The sequence below is a fragment of the Xiphophorus couchianus genome, chromosome 18 (assembly GCF_001444195.1).
Source record: "Xiphophorus couchianus chromosome 18, X_couchianus-1.0, whole genome shotgun sequence".
NCBI classification, from domain to species: domain Eukaryota; kingdom Metazoa; phylum Chordata; class Actinopteri; order Cyprinodontiformes; family Poeciliidae; genus Xiphophorus; species Xiphophorus couchianus.
The window spans coordinates 2,804,114-2,822,557 of NC_040245.1; the positions used below are offsets into that span (position 1 = coordinate 2,804,114).

Below are 18,444 nucleotides of genomic sequence, written 5' to 3' on the forward strand. Positions count from 1 at the left end.
ACATCAATCTATTAATTTACTGTATTGATTGTAACTTAATCCACTATCAAACTATTTCTCATCTTGCCATAAATCCACGTCTCTCCTGTTTAGACGTAAGATTAGTTTCATTCAACCAGGGAGTCTGATTATGATTAGAAATGAGACGTCTCTCAGAAGATCACAGAAAAATGTAGTCAACTTTGAAAAAAATAATACATAAATTTACATATTTATGTTTTATTCTAAAACGGTGCGTCAAAAAATAGTTATTACCTTCTCAATAATCAGTATAAAAGTATTTTTTGGCATCGCAGGAATAAACTCTTTCCTGTTTCCGTCGGTATTTTAATGATTAGTTTAGAGTTTAGTTTATTGCTAAACCCATAATAAACTAGTTTATTATAAAGTCAAATAAACTAGTTTATTTAAAGTCACCATATAAGACTTTCTAAAAGGTTGAGTTTCATTCACATAAGATTTATTTACGGCTAATTTCTCAAAGTTCTGGTGTGACCTTCTGCACTGAGTCTTCTAGTAACTAAACGACACGTCATCAGCTTTTAAGATAAATGAAGAGGAGTAAACAGTGTGAGTAAATCTGTGCTGGTTGTGGTTTGAGGAACTGATTTATTTTTAGAGAATGGTATTTCAGATTGTGAAACACAGGAGAGTTATGTCAGCACTAATTTAATAACATAACATCCCTCAGTTGTGAAATATTTCACATTGATTTTGGTGAAAGTCAGAAGCACAATGATCCAACTGACTTTGTAACTAATTACACTGCAAAAACACAACATCTCACCAGGTATTTTTGGTCTACTTTACTGCAAATATCTTAGCAAACTTGGAAAAAAGGAAAAACTAACTGACAAGTAACTTTTTAGCGATATTTGTGAGCTTGTTTTTAGTCTAAAAGAGTATTTTTTTTTCCTTTCATGCTTTGTGAATATCTTCATTTATTGCAAAAACACAAAATCTTACCAATTATTTTTGGTCTAGTTTATAGTACCAATATCTGTACAATTGAAATAAGGCAAAACTAACTGACAAGTTTTTAGACAGATGTAGGAGTTTGTTTTAGATCAATAACTGCCTAATATTGATGAAAAAGTTCTTGATTCACTGGCAGATTGATTCACTTATGGAAAAAATGTCTTGAACTTTTTCATCAATATTAAGGAATTATTGACTTAAAACAAGATCCTATATGTTGCTGAAAAGATACTTGTTAGTCAGTTAGTTGTAAGATTTTTGCACAAGAAACTAGACCAAAATACTTGGTAAGATTGTGTGTTTTTGCAGTGTTCAGATTCTTTAATCTCTGTCAAATACTCCCTTTGCTCCACATGACAAACTGTCATCATTCTCTGCAGCTTGCATTCTGGTTAATAATGTTCCAGGAACAACTTGTGCAGCATTCTGGCTGGTCTGTACTCAGAATAATTGTTGAAACCCCAACCTTTATTGTCCTTGCACACAAACACCACCTGCAGGTGTGGAATCATTTCAGGCCTTCTAGTGTTTCCCTCATAGCTTGGCTTTCACACCTCCCATTCTTCTGCTGCCTCTGGTTCACACAAACGCCCGGGCGCCACTCTGTATTCTGCCAAAGACGCCCAAAGACGCAAGGCGATGGCCTCCATGGGGTTGCAGATGGCCGGTTGCGCCTTGGCACTCTTCGGTTGGATTGGGGTTCTCATCGTCTGCGCCGCGCCCATGTGGCGGGTCACGGCGTTCATCGGCAACAACATTGTGACCTCGCAGATCATGTGGGAGGGCATCTGGATGAGCTGCGTGGTGCAGAGCACCGGCCAGATGCAGTGCAAGGTGTACGACTCCATGCTGGCGTTGAGCAATGACCTTCAGGGCGCCAGAGCTTTGGTGGTGGTTTCCATCGTCGTCGGCATTGTGGGACTCCTGATTGCTTTCGTCGGGGGAAAGTGCACAAACTTCATTCCGGAGGAGAAGGCCAAGGCCAGGGCCTCGGCGGCTGCAGGAGCCATCCTGATCGTCAGCGGAGTCCTCTGCCTCGTTCCCGTTTCCTGGACGGCCAGCATCATCATCCAGGACTTCTACAACCCTCTGGTGGTGGAGGCGCAGAAACGAGAGATCGGGGCGTCTCTGTACATCGGCTGGGGCGCCGCGGCGCTGCTCATCCTGGGAGGGGGGTTTCTGTGCGCCAGCTGCCCCCCAAAAGAGGAAAACGCCCCCTCTGTGAAGTATCTGCTGAACAGATCGGGAGGAAACAGCCAAGGAGAATCATATCGATCATCCTCACTGACGAAGACGTATATTTGAGACGACCCGGAATTCGGACTGCAAAAACACAAAATCTGACCAAATACTTTTGGTCTAGTTTCTACTGGAAATATCTCGATACACTTTAAATAGGACAAAGCTAACTTACATGCAACTTTTCATCAAGATATAGGAGCTGGTTTTAAGTAAATAATTCCCTAATATAGATTTTTAGAAGCACTATTTCCACTTTCACCTAAAGGAAGACATTTTCTCAAGTTAGAGTGAAATAATCTGCCAATGCAACTAGAACTTAAATAACCTAAACAAGCTTCTGTATCTTTCTGAAAAGTTACTTTTAAGTTAGTTTTATCTTATTTCAAGTGTACTAACATACTTGCACTATAAATCCAACCAAAAATCCTTGGTAAGATTTTGGTTTTTTGCAGTGAAGGACGACATTCAAGCAGCATGAAGAAAAAAAACACAACAATTTTTTCAACTTGAAGTGAAGGAAATCAAACCTGTGTTACTTTTTGCATTAAAAAAAGTTTAGTTTCAATTTGTGTAGTTCTATATTTTTATTCATTTTGGAGAATGTTTTTTTGTATTGTTCTTTTTCGTTAGACGGACCTTTTGTTTGCTGTTAAGCAGTGAGCCAGCAGGTGATATTTGAACCAAACGCAGCAGGAACCTGTTTGGCCGGTACTTACCAGATCAAAATCCCGAGAACAAAAGCAGTGACTCAGGGAATCACAATGCTGTTGACTCGTAAATGTTTAGCTCGATTTGCTCGAAACCTCTCAGTGTCCGACATTCATACAGAAAGGACAGTAATTAAACCAAAAACAGAGACTTCTGCAGCTTAAATCCACACAAACGGTTTTGAAAAGATGTTTTTTGATGGATTTGATGTTTTTAGTGACACAGCAGCAGCATGACAGGTTTGATGCTTTCTTAGCCAATCACAAAGACGCTTCAGATGAGAAGGAAGGAGTCAAATTACGCAGCAGCGACGCTCAAAATGGCTCTTCCTCTTTTACTCACATTACAGGAAATATGGTTTTTTTTATTGTTTTCTTGTATATGTGTTAATATATGTGTCTGTATATTTACACATATGTGTGTGTTGCTTTTTTTTTGCTTCATACACATTTATTCAAAAATAAATATGTTTTAATTTCAATTGTTTTTCATTTATAGCTGTTAAAACGTCTGGTTAAAAAGACATAAAATACACTGAAAAAACACAAAATCTTGAGTATTTTTGGTCTAATTTCAGGTGCAAATATCTGAGAACACTTAAAATAAGACAAAAATGATTACAAGTAATTTTTCAGCAGGATATAAGAGCTTGTTTTAAGTCGATAATTTCTTAAAATTGATCAAAAAGTATTAGTTCTATTGGCAGATTATTCCACGTATACCATGAGGAAAATGTCTCGTTATAAATTAAATAATCTGGCAATGAAACTAGAACTTTTTCATTAATATTAGGAAGTTATTTACTGAAAACAAGCTCCTGTATGTTGCTGAAAAATTACTTGTGAATTAGTTTAGTGTAATTTCTTGTGTACTAAGATAGTTGGTCTAGAAACAACCAAAAATATTTGGTAAGATTTTCTGTTTTTGCAGAGTAAATTAATCTTTTATTAGTTATTCAACGTTGTCACACACAAAAAATAGATAAATATAACCTTTAATTTTATTCCGTTTATTTATTAGAGGGAATGCTGAATGAGCAAACAATTATTTCCAGAAAAATTACTGCTGTCACAACTTCTGACTCTGTGAGAAAAACATTTCTGTCATTATGTTACAGTTTTATATTGAAATCAATTACTTCCTGTCTGCATAATGTTATAAATATGACGCCACAAGTTCTCCAGAAATGGCAAGAGAAGAGAACATTTCCATTCATGTAAAGCAGACCTCCTCTTTTTTGCCCTACCACCACAAAAGTAAACAGGAAGTTTGCTAATTGCTAGTCTGGCTTCATTTTAGAAATGTTCGAAGGTTTTCCTTTATAAAACCTGTAAGAACCTGTCAGGTGATTGGAATGAAAAGCAGAAAGAGATAGCTAAAAAAAGAATGATTAGATCTCTGTATTTTTGTATTGTTCAGCCTTATTGTGAAATGTTACAGGAAATGTTACAGATTGTGAGTCTTTGTGCAAAAGGGAGTCGTATGACTTTTTAAACTGTATACGTTGGAAATACTGGTGTAAAATTAGTCAACATATAAAAACCACTCATGTTACCAGTAATAAATGAGCTAAATTAAGATGCCACTGAAATAGCAAAAGATCTTTACTTTGATGAAGTCCAGACATTTTTAAGTTGGATCAGCAGCAGGATAAATTATCTACAAGGTAAAAGATGTTTGGAAGAAAACAAAATATTTCATTCAACTCTGAAAGCGCAAATATGTGACTTAATATTTCAGAATGCAGCTAAATAAAAGAGCAAAGCATGACACTGTGTTATGTTTTACCAACCTCAAGTTTGGACTTTTTCGCCTTCTCTGTATTTTGTCCTGCGCTGCCACCTAGTGGCCATCTGGTAGCATGGCTAAAAACACGGGGTAGCAGTAAGAATCAATCTTAGCATTCAGGTTTGACATTTATGCTGCTTTTAATTTCTTTTCACGTTTTAAATGGTTTGACAATAAATCCAAAAGTGTATAGTTTTATATATGTAACTTATCTTTGTAGAGGTTTGGTTGTTTTTATTAACTTAAAAAAGGAAACAGGGTTTCTGCTGGTTTCACCAACTCAAGTCTAAGATTTTTTAAGACTGTTATGAATGAAAACTGAGATCTGTATCTCGGCAGAAAGGTAGACAAGAAAATCACATATTTTATATAGTATTACACTGCAAAAACACAAACTTTTACTGATATTTTTTGTCTAATTTCAAGTGCAAATATCTGAATACACTTGAAATAAGACAAAACTAACTGAAAAGTAACTTTTCAGCAAGATTTAAGAGCTTGTTTTAAGTAAATAATTCCTTAATATTGATACAAATGTTCTAGTCCCACTGGTAGATTATTCCACTGCGCTGTTACCTAGCAACCCCAGCTAAACCCAGCCCGTTACCTAGCAACCCGGTTATAGTTCCACTGGCAGATTATTTCATTTACAACATGGGAAAATGTCTTGTTATAACTGAAATAATCTATCAATGGAACTAGAACTTTTTCATTGATACTGAGGAATTATTGACTAAAACAGGTTATTTTGAGTTGCTTTGTCTTAATTCAAATGTGCTAAAATATTAATTCTTGGTAAAATTGGGTGTTTTTACAGTTCAACGTCCATTTTTTTCATAAAAACTGGTTGAACAGGTAATGCAGTGTTTCCGATTGGACACTCAGAGCCTATTTGTTGTGTTTTTAACAGACTTTAAGGCTCGCATGGCTCTGCAGGAGCTGGGCATCAGCCTGTCCATGATGGGCGTCGCCGGCACCATGTTGATCTGCGGCCTGCCCATGTGGAAGGTCACAGCGTTCATCGGCACCCACCTGGTGGTGATGCAGGTATTCTGGGAGGGCTTGTGGATGACCTGCGTCAGCGAGTACACGGGCCAGATGCAGTGCAAGCTCTACGACGCCCTGCTGGACCTGTCGCCGGACCTCCAGGCGGCCCGCGGCCTCGTTTGCATCAGCCTGGTGCTGGGCTGTCTGGGGTTCCTCATCTTCATACTGGGAGCTCGCTGCACCAACTGCCTGGGCCACCCGCGGATCAAAGCGCGGGTGGTGATCGGCTCCGGCGCCATCTTCTGCCTGTCCGCGCTCACCACCGTGGTCGCTGTCGCCTGGACCGCCAACACCATCATCACGGATTTCCACAACCCCAGAGTTCCCGAGGTGCTGAAGAGAGAGCTGGGCGCGGCTATCTACATTGGGTTTGTGTCGTCTGGGCTGCTGTTCTGTGGAGGAGCCGTTCTCTGCGTGACCTGCCCACCAGAACCAGACAGATTCCCGTCCAGCGGCTACATGCTGGCCAAGACTCCCACCCGGAGCAGCTACGCCATCAAGAACTACGTATGAAAAGAGAAACAAAACCACAACGTCTTGACCTCTACGAACTTCTTCAACCCTTTTTATGGTGCTTGCTCCTTAATTATAACTTCTACACTGCAAAACTACAAAAAATGACCACGTATTTTTGGTCTAGTTTCTAGCGCACATATGTTAGCACACTTGAAAATCTTTCAGCAAGATATTATTGGGTTAAAGCTGCAGTCTGTAAAATGTTGAGTAAACGTGTTAAAACTGTCACCACGTTCTGACAGTTTGAGGCAAATAATCTGAGAAAAGATGGAGCTCCTCCACCTCCCAAAAACAACCAATCAGAGCCAAGAGGAGAGGCTTAGCGCTGTCAATCATACTTGTGTGCATGCTGCTAAATGTGTAAATGGCGGAGAAACAACTTACTGTTACAGAAAAAAAATGTTCATCCTATGCCATCAGTAGTCATGCTAACTAGCCTTAGCATTCACAACAAGTTCTGCTGACAAGGTGAAACTGTATCATAGCAGAGCAAGAGAGAAAAGGGTGGAGGGAGGGGTACGCACATGATTGACAGCACTAAGACCCGCCTCCTGACTCCGATTGGTTGTTTCTAGTTAGTGCTGGGAGAAGACAGAGAACCTAATTATTTCTGTCTCATATCATGTTGTCACGACATAGTTACAGTTTCAACAAATATGTAAAAAATACTTTTTATAAAAGTTACACACTGCAGCTTTAAGACAAAACTCATTTACAAGTAACATCCTGCAAGATGTTATTCACCCAAAAAAGCTCCTATTTCTCTCTGAAAAGTTACTTCTAAGTCAGTTTTGTCTCATTTCAAGTTCTCTAAGAAACTTGAAACGAGACAAAAGTACTTAGTAATATTTGGTGTTTTTGCAGCGAGTTTGAAATGTGACTTTTTTTTCTTTCTTTTTTTGCTAAAGTGCTTGAAGCAAATATTTTAACTGCTATTTTTGCATTTGAGTGTAGTAGCAGAAATAAAAACCGTAAAACATTCGTGTCATATTTGATTTATTGTCTTAAGTTTCTAGCAGATGAATAACAGAAGCGTAAATATGAATAACAACACAAGTTTGAACTTGTGACTGAAAACTCACAGCTGAAACACGCATGTCGCCAGAAGATATTTTCAATAATTTAACTCACATAAATCAGGTTTCATCAGGCAGAATCAGGGCCCACACTGCAAAAACACAAAATATGACCAATTATTCTGGTTTCTGGTGGAAATATCTTAGAACACTTTAAATATGACAAAACTAACTTACAAGTAACATTTCAGCAAAAAATGTGAGCTTGCTTTAGTCATATCTTAGAGAAAAATTACTTGTAAATTAGTCTAGTTTTAATTGAATTGTACTAAAATATTTGCACTATAAACTAGAGAAAAATACTTGGTAAGACTTTGTGTTTTTGCAGTGCACTGAAGAAATGTGTAGTACGAAGAACCCAAAGTTTTGAGGTAAGTTGTCATTTTAATAAATAAATTAGTTTTAAAACTAAAATCTCAGAATTAAACACTTTTAGGAACAAAGTCGATGTAAAATGTGTTTGGGTACAAAAATATGTTTCACTGCAAAAACACAAAATCTTATGAAGTATTTTTGGTCTCGTTTTTAGTGCAAATATTTCAGTACCTTAATTAAGACAAAACTAACTAACAAGTAACTTTTAAGTAACGTTTAATAGGTTGTTTTAAGTCCTTAATATTGATTCTACTGGCAGACTATTTCACTTACAACAAGACATTTTTCACATATAATAAGTCGCAATAATCTATAAATCGTATGATAACTTAAAGATTGATCAATTCTATTCTGATTATTAAAATTTATTGAAGCTAAATTTTGTTTGCAGAGACTTCATAATTAATTTTATTTATGATTTTGATTGTAAGTGGTTTTTTTCATAATTAATTTTTTTGTTTTAGTTGATATTTAAATGATCTTAATGTCGCAGCGTTGAATGCTCTTTACAAAACTTGCGTTATTATTCCATTTTCAACAAATATATTACGAATTGTTTCAAAACCACCTGGACAATTTATCATCCAGTAAAATTTCTCATGACTTTTTCATCAATACTAAGGAATTGTTGACTTAAAACAAGCTCCTATGTCTTGCAGAAAAGTTACTTGTAAATGAGTTTTGTCTTATTTTTATTGTACTAAGATATTTGCTCTATAACCCAGACCAAACATACTTGGTAAGATGTTGTGTTTTTGCAGAGCAGCGGCTGAAGAGTCAGAGCACAGCGGACGCTTTGTTTTCTCCCCTCTCTGCACAAACGGGGATAAATGGATTGTTTTGAAACCATGGCAGAGAAAACAGAGGGATTTCCCTCCTCCGCCCAGCGGCAGCTGAGCCAGTGCCGTCTTTTTAAGAATGCCAAAGAGCCGGTTCCCTCCGCTCTCTGCACAGACATGCAAAACACTGCACTGCAAAAACACAGAACCGTACCAACTATTTTTAGTCCAGTTTATAGTGCAAATATATTATCACACTTTAAATAAGACTAAACTAACTTAGAAATGTGTTTGTTTTAAGTCAATAATTCCTTAATATTGACTAACGAGACATTTCCCCATTTTATTAGTTAAATGTTCTACCAATAGAACTAGTCATTTACATTAATATTAAGGACTTTAAAAGAAGCTCATATTCAGCCTCTTTTTCACACAGCTCTAGCGTAGAAAACGTCAAACACTCCATTTCTGTTTGTGATGGTAGGACACAAGCTGTGAAGTAGATGGTTCCTATGGAAACTCATCACCAATATGATTTTCACCAAACCTAAATGCCATGTATACCAGTCTTTCCCATTTTGAAGAGTGGCTTAAAAAAAACAAAAAAAAACACCTTCAGTCATATTTTTAAGGTGACATTTTCTGAAACAGTTATGTCTCAATGTTATATTAAACACGGTTTTTCTCTGAAATAATAAAAATAATAATTTATTTGACATATTTCTATTGGGCTGCCAGGAAAAGTGACAGTTTGTGTGTATATTTATAATTATTTTATGTCAGTAAAATCCCCGTCTACAGAAAACAATCAGGTTTTTTTTCTGTTCAGCTGCAGAGAAGGATTAACTGTTGGAGTTAAATATTTACTTCTGGGCCTATGAAGATAAGGAAGGAGTCAAAGATGTGCACTAGGACAGGAAAATAATAAATAATAACCTATATGTCAGAGCTAATTGCTGGCTTTAGTGTTTTACATCTGAACGCTGAAGCCTGCTATCGGATCGACTCTTCAGCAGGAAGATTAGTGGGAGTTTCTCTTAAACATAGCTGCTGCGTTAAAGGCTGAAATAAGGTGAGCTGGACAATAAACTGTGTCTCTGTAGGAGTTTTAGTGAATCAGAAGTGAATCAGCTCCTAAAGCTTCTCGTCTCCTTCCTCCACGTCCTTCAGGCTCAGCACCTCCAGAGAGCCTCGGCCTTTGGTCTCGCAGCGGATCAGCTCATCGATCTCCCTGAAGCAGCCGGGATCCACCAGAACCACCTGGCAGGGAGACAGGGAGGAAGGTTAGAGAGCAAAGGTCAGTGCTGTTCACTGAGCCACAGCGCTTAGCTGGGTTAGGAGAGGTTAGCTGAGGTCAGCAGCACTTAGCAGAGGTTACAAGTGACTTTTTAGGAAGAAATTTGAGCTTCTTTTAAAATCCTTAATATTAACATAAATGACTAGTTCTATTGGTAGAACTAGTCATTAAAAATATTTTTTCTTGTAATCTTAAAAAGTTCTTCTGGTGAAATTGTGTCTTTTCTGCTAAAGACCCGATTTTGTGCAGGACTGTACGTCTGCAGCTCCTTCCATGTTCCCTCTGTTTGCTCCCTCCAGGCCCTGGAAGTGATCCGGCAGCTGAAGGAGACCATGGAGATCCAGAGAGCCCACATGCGGCTGCGGCTGGAGGTGCCGGCCAAGGAGGCCAAGAGGCTGAGGGAGAAGCTGAAGCCGCTGCTGCAGGTGGTGGAGAGCGAGGAGTTTGACGAAGAGCTGGAAATGGTGAGCTAACCTCTGCTAAGTGCTGCTGACCTCAGCTAACCTCTCCTAACCCAGCGTTAGGTTGGCTACATTTATTCAATTACATTTACAGTAAGGTCTTGTAAAAAACATACTTTTATGAGTATTTTTACTACACTGCACTTTGAGTAATATTATTATGAAGTATTTCTAGTGTTGAGTAAAATTTCTGGATTCGCTTCACACTGAATGTAAAAAGAAACCATGTTTTAACCAAAACTTCAGCAGACACACTGAATAAAGATAATGGAGTTTGAGATTTAATAAACTCAGTCTTACAGGCTTTTATCATTTTACAATATTATAGATGAGAAGTTTGTATTTATTCTTTGAATTCATTTTGTTTAGTTGTTTCTACAGACATTTATATTGAGCTCTGTTGCGCTGCTCTGGACGGTTGGTGGTTACCATAGCAACCGGTAACTGACAGCCACGCCCCCTTTTTTCCGTTTGCGGTTCTGTAACTGTGGTACGTGTTGGGTGGGATCAGCTCTGTTTTCTTTACAAGTATATTTTAACATAGTTTAGACAAATGTAATAATATTCATATTTATCTGTTATCATTCTTAATGTTGTGCATTTTAGCTGTGTTTAAATTTACAACAGCTAACTGCTGCTAACTGCTAACTGCAGTTATTGCTCTGTACTTTGTTTAGGGTTATTTATTGTATTTTATTTAGTGTACAGAAGCTGCTGGGCTGATTTTAACCAGTATCTTGATTTGAATCTTTTCTTAGAAAGAATCCGGTGAACCTGAGAGTTTCTGTGGTGAAATCAACCTGCTGGAGCTGAGACATCAAACTGAGTTTCCCAAACTTAGTATATGTATGTTTGTATAACATTTTAACTTCACATATTTACTTAGATAATCTTAATTTTATTACGTGTAATAAATTAACTCTATTTTTCAAAGTTGGTCACTAGTTTTGATTTTTGTTTTTTAGTGCACACACCTGCAGTTTCTGTTAAAGTTTCATAAGTTTTTCATTGAAAGAAATGTTTTTTTTTTCTTTTGCCTAATTTTATTATTTTTGCTACTTATACGAATTATTGTCATTTTGGTCCCTAAAATACCAAAATTTCCACTTAGCTTTAATATTTTTGTCCATCTGATGACATCATTTACTCAGTTATTCAGTACTTAGACTTTACCAAATACTTTTTTTTACTTTTGCTTGTTGAAGTGATGCCACTTCATCACCAGTGAGTTTGTGTACTCTGTCCTCCTCTGCTTGTCAGTTTTGTCTTATTTCAAGTGAACTAAGATATTTGCACATGAACGGAACCAAAGTTACTTGGTAGGATTTTGTGTTTTTGCAGTGTGTGCTTCACATGTTGAACATTAACGCAACGCCCCGCTCCGGCCCGCTCCGCCCCGGCCCGGTCCGGCCCGCTGCCAGCTGTTTCTGGCTTTGGCAGCAGAGGGAAGAGAGGAGGCCGCCGGTCGGAGTCATGAAGCGGCAGCTGGAGATCGCCGCCCTCGGCGTGGCCGCCGCAGGTTGGCTGGCCGCCGTCCTGACTCGCTGCCTGGCGCTGTGGACGGTCAGCGGGACGCTCGACAACCAGACAGCCAGCCTGCCTGCCTACTGGGATGGGGTGTGGCTACAGTGGGATCACTGGGATCTGGCCCACGATGGCAGCCTGCACTGCTCTTTCTACCAATCCCTGATGTCTCTTTCTGGAAGTTTTCGCACGTGGAGGGCTCTCATCATGGCCGCCATTGGAGTCGGGGGCTTCGCCATGGTGGTCGGAGGAGTGGGGCTGGTTTGGTTCCCACAGAGGGGCCAGATCAAGGTGTTTTCTGGGAGTTTTTTCATCGTGGCTGGGATCCTGTTGCTGGTTCCCACAGCCTGGACGTGCCACCACACCAGCCAGCCACTAGAGGGCGCGGTGCCGCTCAGGAGAGACTGGGGACCTGCTCTGTACCTCGGATGGATCTCCTTCGCGTTGATGCTGGTCGGTGGGGTGTTTCTGACCACCAGATGCCCCGCCGCTGGGGTGCAGGAGGGGCAGCCTGGCGGCCCCGAGGAGGAGGCCAGCAACCCGCTGAGCACCATCAACAGAACCGCGTTCACAAACAGCCAATACAACCGCAGGTCGCCGCCCATCTGACAGAACTGGACCGGGCAGCAGAACCAAAGAAAAGTGAAATTAATGCTCTCAGGAAAGCGTCTGACTGCACTTTTTTAAGATATAAAGGGTTAGAATTAACTTAAATGAGCAGAACTGCACAGACTTTATTAACAGGAACTGATGTTTGCTGTGTTTTGTTCTACTTTAACAAACTGTTTGTCTTTTTATTATGTCTATCCCAGTAAAACAGAACAAGACGGTGACTTGTTCATACAGCGGCTCTCTGGTATTGAGAAACGATTATTTCCTGGAGGCATTTCCACTACAAATGTGCGCAAAACTGTCAATGTTCCCGTAATGTAAAAATCAAACAACAAACAAACAAACACAAAAAAACTCAATTTCGCAATTGACTGCGAAGAAGGAAGTGCTGATCACAGCAGAAAATCGACGTCATCGTTTACATATGATGGAGTGTTAGAGCTATTGTGGCTAGAAAAGAAAATAGGAGCAAATTCATGTCAAAAAACTCAGAAATTTAGAGATTAATCTTAGAAATTATTTACAAAAACCCTGGAATTTTTGAGCTTGAAAACTAAATTTTTAAAAGTCCAAATTTTTTACCTTTTGAGCTCAGAAAATCTCAGTTTTCTAGAAAATATGTGAAATGAATCTCAAAATTTGTGACAGTTTTTCTTGCAAATTTTGGACTTTTGAAGCTCTGAAATTTACAACTTTTTTTCCCAAAATTTTCTGAGATTAATCTAAAAATTTCAGAGTTAATTTGGCAGAAATGTACTCCTGTCTTTTTCTAGCCACAATTTCCCTAACTTCAACCCCCCACCCCCTTCCTGCCTTCCTCCCTCCTCAACTTTTCGAAATCCTACCAGAGGAATCTAAGTGAATGGGAGAAAAGCCAGAATGTGTTGTGAAGTGAGATTTAATTTCTTAAATCCAAACATACCACAGTAAAAAACTAAACTCTGTTTAGAGTTGCTATGACAACACTAAGTATTGGTGGATAATTTCAGCACAAACTACTGTTTGCAGAGATGGGTAGCAACTAGCTACGTTTACTTGAGTAACATTTTGGGAAAATATACTTTTAGAAGAATTTTACTTTTTAGTTTTACTTGAGTAATTTTACTATGAAGTATCACTACTCGAGTAAAATTTCTGGATTTTCTGCCAGCTGTGAGTAACTGAATGAACAACCTTATTTTACCCCAAAGTTTTATATTGAAATAATTTGATTTGTTATGACCTTATTTATATGAATTATTTTCATTTTGGTTTTTTGCATTTCCACCTAACTTTACATTTTGGTCCATCTGATGATGTACATTTTAAATATTATCAAATACTTTTTCTTAGACGGCTACATTTTAGTAAAAACATGCTGAAGTAGTTCTACTTTTACTAGAGTACAACTTTTGGCTACTTTTCTGATCTGCAGGCTAAACTGAATCAGACGTGATGGGAGGCGTAGAAACAGCTAGAAGAGGGATTAGTGAAGAATTTATACATTTTTACAACAGAGCAATAAACTTTAGACTAAATGTATCTGCTCAGAGTTTCATTTTCCCTGCAGTCGAACAAAATGACGACTGACAAAATTCATGTATTTCGTATATTTTATGTCAAACTGTTGTGTTTGGTTGAACTGGAATCAGACGCAGTGTAACAGAAAAAAACCAGGCATGCTGGAACACGACCCAAAGCACACAAACAGGATGGGTGGCGTTGAGTTGCCGTTTTGTTCTCTGAATCGAAGTCGCAGCCTTTAAAAAAGCACAAAAGTTTTGAAATTATTCTTCTGCAGCTTTACGGTTCCTCTGTGTTTCTTTAAATGTGATTTCATGTAGAAAATCTGCTGAATTTAACCTCGATTTTTCAGACTTTGTCAAATGTCGACATATCAGGATGAAAAACAATAAAAAAATAATTTTATTTAGTCATTAACTTTATTTATCCAAATTTAACACTGAACGCCAAAGAAGCCTGAGTCTTTCTTCTTTTAAACTTTCTGCTTTAACTTAAATGAAACTAAATCATTTTAAACTTCAGATTTAACAATGTTTACTACTAGCAACATCACCATATCTGAGTTTGTCCTTTTAGCTTTGTGTGTTTATTCTATTTAAGAAGATGCAAAAATATTTTTATTTTCCATCTTTTGTTCAAATCTTCTTGCTTTTTTAAAGAAACACTAGATAAATATAAAACATAAAGGAACATTTAATATAACAGCCTCCCTGGTAAAGCAGTTTAAAAATCCTGAAAACATTTTCTTCTTTTATTCCAGAATTTAAAAAGATTTTAAAAGATATGATGTCACACTTTTGCAAACAAACCCATAGCATCACATATCCTTCGCCGTGCTTATTAAATGAATCTGAGTTGCTTTTCCACATATTCAGCCCCTTTTTCACACAGCTCTAGCGTAGAAAACGTCAAATACTCCATTTCTGTTTGTGATGGTAGGACACAAGCTGTGAAGTAGATGGTTCCTATGGAAACTCATCACCAATATGATTTTGATGTTACAAAACCAACCCTAAATGCCATGTATACCAGTCTTTCCCATTTTGAAGAGTGGCTTAAAAAAAACAAAAAAAAACACCTTCAGTCATATTTTTAAGGTGACATTTTCTGAAACAGTTATGTCTCAATGTTATATTAAACACGGTTTTTCTCTGAAATAATAAAAATAATAATTTATTTGACATATTTCTATTGGGCTGCCAGGAAAAGTGACAGTTTGTGTGTATATTTATAATTATTTTATGTCAGTAAAATCCCCGTCTACAGAAAACAATCAGGTTTTTTTTCTGTTCAGCTGCAGAGAAGGATTAACTGTTGGAGTTAAATATTTACTTCTGGGCCTATGAAGATAAGGAAGGAGTCAAAGATGTGCACTAGGACAGGAAAATAATAAATAATAACCTATATGTCAGAGCTAATTGCTGGCTTTAGTGTTTTACATCTGAACGCTGAAGCCTGCTATCGGATCGACTCTTCAGCAGGAAGATTAGTGGGAGTTTCTCTTAAACATAGCTGCTGCGTTAAAGGCTGAAATAAGGTGAGCTGGACAATAAACTGTGTCTCTGTAGGAGTTTTAGTGAATCAGAAGTGAATCAGCTCCTAAAGCTTCTCGTCTCCTTCCTCCACGTCCTTCAGGCTCAGCACCTCCAGAGAGCCTCGGCCTTTGGTCTCGCAGCGGATCAGCTCATCGATCTCCCTGAAGCAGCCGGGATCCACCAGAACCACCTGGCAGGGAGACAGGGAGGAAGGTTAGAGAGCAAAGGTCAGTGCTGTTCACTGAGCCACAGCGCTTAGCTGGGTTAGGAGAGGTTAGCTGAGGTCAGCAGCACTTAGCAGAGGTTAGCTCACCATTTCCAGCTCTTCGTCAAACTCCTCGCTCTCCACCACCTGCAGCAGCGGCTTCAGCTTCTCCCTCAGCCTCTTGGCCTCCTTGGCCGGCACCTCCAGCCGCAGCCGCATGTGGGCTCTCTGGATCTCCATGGTCTCCTTCAGCTGCCGGATCACTTCCAGGGCCTGGAGGGAGCAAACAGAGGGAACATGGAAGGAGCTGCAGACGTACAGTCCTGCACAAAATCGGGTCTTTAGCAGAAAAGACACAATTTCACCAGAAGAACTTTTTAAGATTACAAGAAAAAAGTATTTTTAATGAAAAAAGCTTTGAAAGTTATTAAGTTCTGTCATGAGCAGCTCAGTCCGTGTCGTTCTCTCTCCTAAACGGACTCAGGCGTTTGCTCAGTCGCTTCAGAGTCCTTCTGCTGATAATAATTTGACGCTGATGTGTTCAAATTTGAAGTTTATCCTTAACTGTAAAACCGTCTTGTGAAGTTTTACTTCACAAGATGCTCAACAACTCCTCATTTTATTTTTTGTTACAAAAAATTATTACTTAATTCTCCTAATATTCCAACTTTATTCTGGGAACGTTAACGCTTTTATCCTATTGTCGTATGACTTTATTCTCGTATTACTACGACTTTATTCTCGTATTACAACGACTTTATTCCGCCGTACAGTTGACCTGAATTTTAAGTCCAAATAAATAGAAACATTCTTGTCAAACAAGATGGCTGCCCTGGACGTGCTAACATCACTCTGACCCAATGAGCGCGTTGGAGGGGGGGAAAAAAACAGATTTTCAAAAAATGTAATCTTCAAAAAGCAACAATTTTCTGCTTTATTATCTGAACAATTATGCTGAATATTTACTTAGTGCCAATTCAACACAATTTACCCCAGTTTGTATTTCAACTCAGTTATTATGATGTTTAATTTTACTTTACTTCAGGTTTTGCTTCATTTTAGTGTTCAGACCTGGAAAACATACTAAAAAGGGTTTATATAGAGTCTTAAAACATTTGAAAAAGCTGATAATAGTTATGATTTTGTACAACAGCACCAGATATTTCCACTTCCTGTTTGGAGCTGTAGGGCTCAGTTTTCCCCGCTGACCTGCTGCTTGGTGCTCTTGTTGGGCTTCACAGAGTAGTGGATGTCCTTCATCGCTCGCTCGATCAGACCGACGGTGTAAGGCCTCTTAGTGTCTGGATTCACACACTTCTCCGCCACGATGGTGGCGATGTCTCTGAACATCGCCTCCAGCTGGCTCTGCCTCTCCTTGTCAGACACCTGGAGTTCCCCTTTGGACAAAATCTGTTATAAAAAACAACAACAACAGAACAGAACGTTCAGGAAACGATCCGAATGCCAGGGGTAGAAACTCCTCGTGCTTTATTCACCTGCTTGCAGATTTCTGTTTGATCACCTGTTCCAAAAGCTTTCACCAGATCATCCTTCTTCGCCATCTGACCTTTGGAAACATTGACAAAAACAGAGTGTGTCTGCAGCACCTCGTCCAGGTCCTTCTCTCTGCAGTAAAAACAAGAAAATAAAAACGTTTGTTTCACCCAACGGTCAACCGAAAACCAAAAAAGGCATTCTGAAAGTCTCACAACTGCTTTCAAAACGGACAAATAGCCCGTTTAAACCCCTAAAAAGTCGGAGAAAAGTCCCGGATAATGGAGTTTTAAAGTGACTCACGCGCCTGATCTCCAGCTCATGACTTTGTTTTTGTAGCACGCGATTTCAAACCGCTTCCCGCCCTTCTTCATCCGAACCACAGCGACGTTGGTCAGCCGGATCTGGTTTGTTGGGGTGAATATAGACATGTTTTTGTTTGATAAGACACTAAGAGAAGTGTCTTCGAGTCGCTGCTACAGTAAATAAGATATGACGTCGCCGGATGTGTGTCTAGAAGAAGGAACCGGTGAGAAATGAGAAATGTGAAATAATAGTTCCGCTCCCCGAAACTCTGTCGATATCAGCGCCAAAAACTCTAAAAAAACTAACATTTATAAAATATATTTTTAAAAACAGCTATATCTTTCTTCATTTATTATGGTGAACGAAAGCTATAATTACGTTCTTAAATTAGAAATGGACAAATGACCAGCTATGTGACTAACTGTAAACACTGATGGATTGATTTTTTCTGTCCTCTTGTGGCTGTTAGAAAAATGTCAGAAATTATTTAACTGGCACTGATGTAAATTGACAGAAAGACAGCGGTCATTTCAGTGAGATAATTTTACATTTGAAGACCTTACTTAAATTTCATTAAACTTTTCTTTCCTTCGTGATAGCAGAAAATAAAACCCTAATCTTCATCGCCTTTCTTGTTAAGTTTATCTTTATCTGCTGCCACCCAGTGGTCATTTAGAAGAACTGGGTTTGGCAGTTGTTACCTTTCAGATATGAAAAAAATATTTTATAATTTAAATTTGTTTAAAGCACACAATCTTACTTAAAAGTTAAAATTTTCTGTATTAACGTTCAAAAATATTATTGACTATTCAAAATTGGGCCAAAAATTATCATAAGGACAAACATTTTAAAGCTTTTTCTCAGACGGATTCCTAAACCAGCTGACACTAATTATTATTATTATTATTACTACTAATAATAATAATAATAACAATAACAACAATAATAATAACAACAATAACAATAACAACAACAACAACAACAACAACAATAATAAT

The 18,444-nt window shown here is 38.4% G+C and overlaps 4 protein-coding genes across 4 annotated transcripts; 3 read left to right on the plus strand and 1 right to left on the minus strand.

The window, feature by feature from the left end:
- The first annotated feature begins 1,042 nt into the window (after positions 1-1,042).
- LOC114161872 (claudin-4-like) lies at positions 1,043-2,782 on the plus strand. The gene has a single exon (XM_028045496.1). The coding sequence runs from the start codon at positions 1,618-1,620 to the stop codon at positions 2,281-2,283; it is 666 nt and encodes a 221-aa protein (XP_027901297.1). The 5' UTR covers positions 1,043-1,617; the 3' UTR covers positions 2,284-2,782.
- A 2,573-nt stretch (positions 2,783-5,355) lies between these two features.
- On the plus strand, positions 5,356-7,154 carry cldnj (claudin j). Its single transcript, XM_028044834.1, has one exon. It carries the CDS (start codon positions 5,575-5,577, stop codon positions 6,274-6,276), a length of 702 nt encoding a protein of 233 aa, XP_027900635.1. The 5' UTR covers positions 5,356-5,574; the 3' UTR covers positions 6,277-7,154.
- Positions 7,155-11,025: 3,871 nt separating this feature from the next.
- Positions 11,026-12,855, plus strand: LOC114133685 (claudin-4-like). Its single transcript, XM_027999769.1, has 2 exons — positions 11,026-11,113; positions 11,609-12,855. The coding sequence occupies exon 2, from the start codon at positions 11,621-11,623 to the stop codon at positions 12,398-12,400; it is 780 nt and encodes a 259-aa protein (XP_027855570.1). The 5' UTR covers positions 11,026-11,113; positions 11,609-11,620; the 3' UTR covers positions 12,401-12,855.
- A 1,122-nt stretch (positions 12,856-13,977) lies between these two features.
- On the minus strand, positions 13,978-17,672 carry sbds (SBDS ribosome maturation factor). The gene is made up of 5 exons (XM_027999152.1): positions 17,444-17,672; positions 17,143-17,272; positions 16,856-17,056; positions 15,755-15,919; positions 13,978-15,631 (listed from the first exon to the last, which is right to left on the minus strand). Exons 1-5 carry the CDS (start codon positions 17,569-17,571, stop codon positions 15,506-15,508), a joined length of 750 nt encoding a protein of 249 aa, XP_027854953.1. The 5' UTR covers positions 17,572-17,672; the 3' UTR covers positions 13,978-15,505.
- Positions 17,673-18,444: the final 772 nt, after the last annotated feature.

Coding starts and splice junctions, on each gene's coding strand:
- cldnj (XM_028044834.1), top strand. CDS start 5,575: ATGCAGTGTTTCCGATTGGACACTCAGAGCCTATTTGTTGTGTTTTTA.
- LOC114133685 (XM_027999769.1), top strand. CDS start 11,621: ATGTTGAACATTAACGCAACGCCCCGCTCCGGCCCGCTCCGCCCCGGC.
- sbds (XM_027999152.1), bottom strand. CDS start 17,571: ATGTCTATATTCACCCCAACAAACCAGATCCGGCTGACCAACGTCGCT. Junction 17,057..17,142: donor AAACAGAAATCTGCAAGCAG/GTGAATAAAGCA, acceptor TTTTTATAACAG/ATTTTGTCCAAAGGGGAACT. Junction 15,632..15,754: donor TTGACGAAGAGCTGGAAATG/GTGAGCTAACCT, acceptor TCTCCCTGCCAG/GTGGTTCTGGTGGATCCCGG.
- LOC114161872 (XM_028045496.1), top strand. CDS start 1,618: ATGGCCTCCATGGGGTTGCAGATGGCCGGTTGCGCCTTGGCACTCTTC.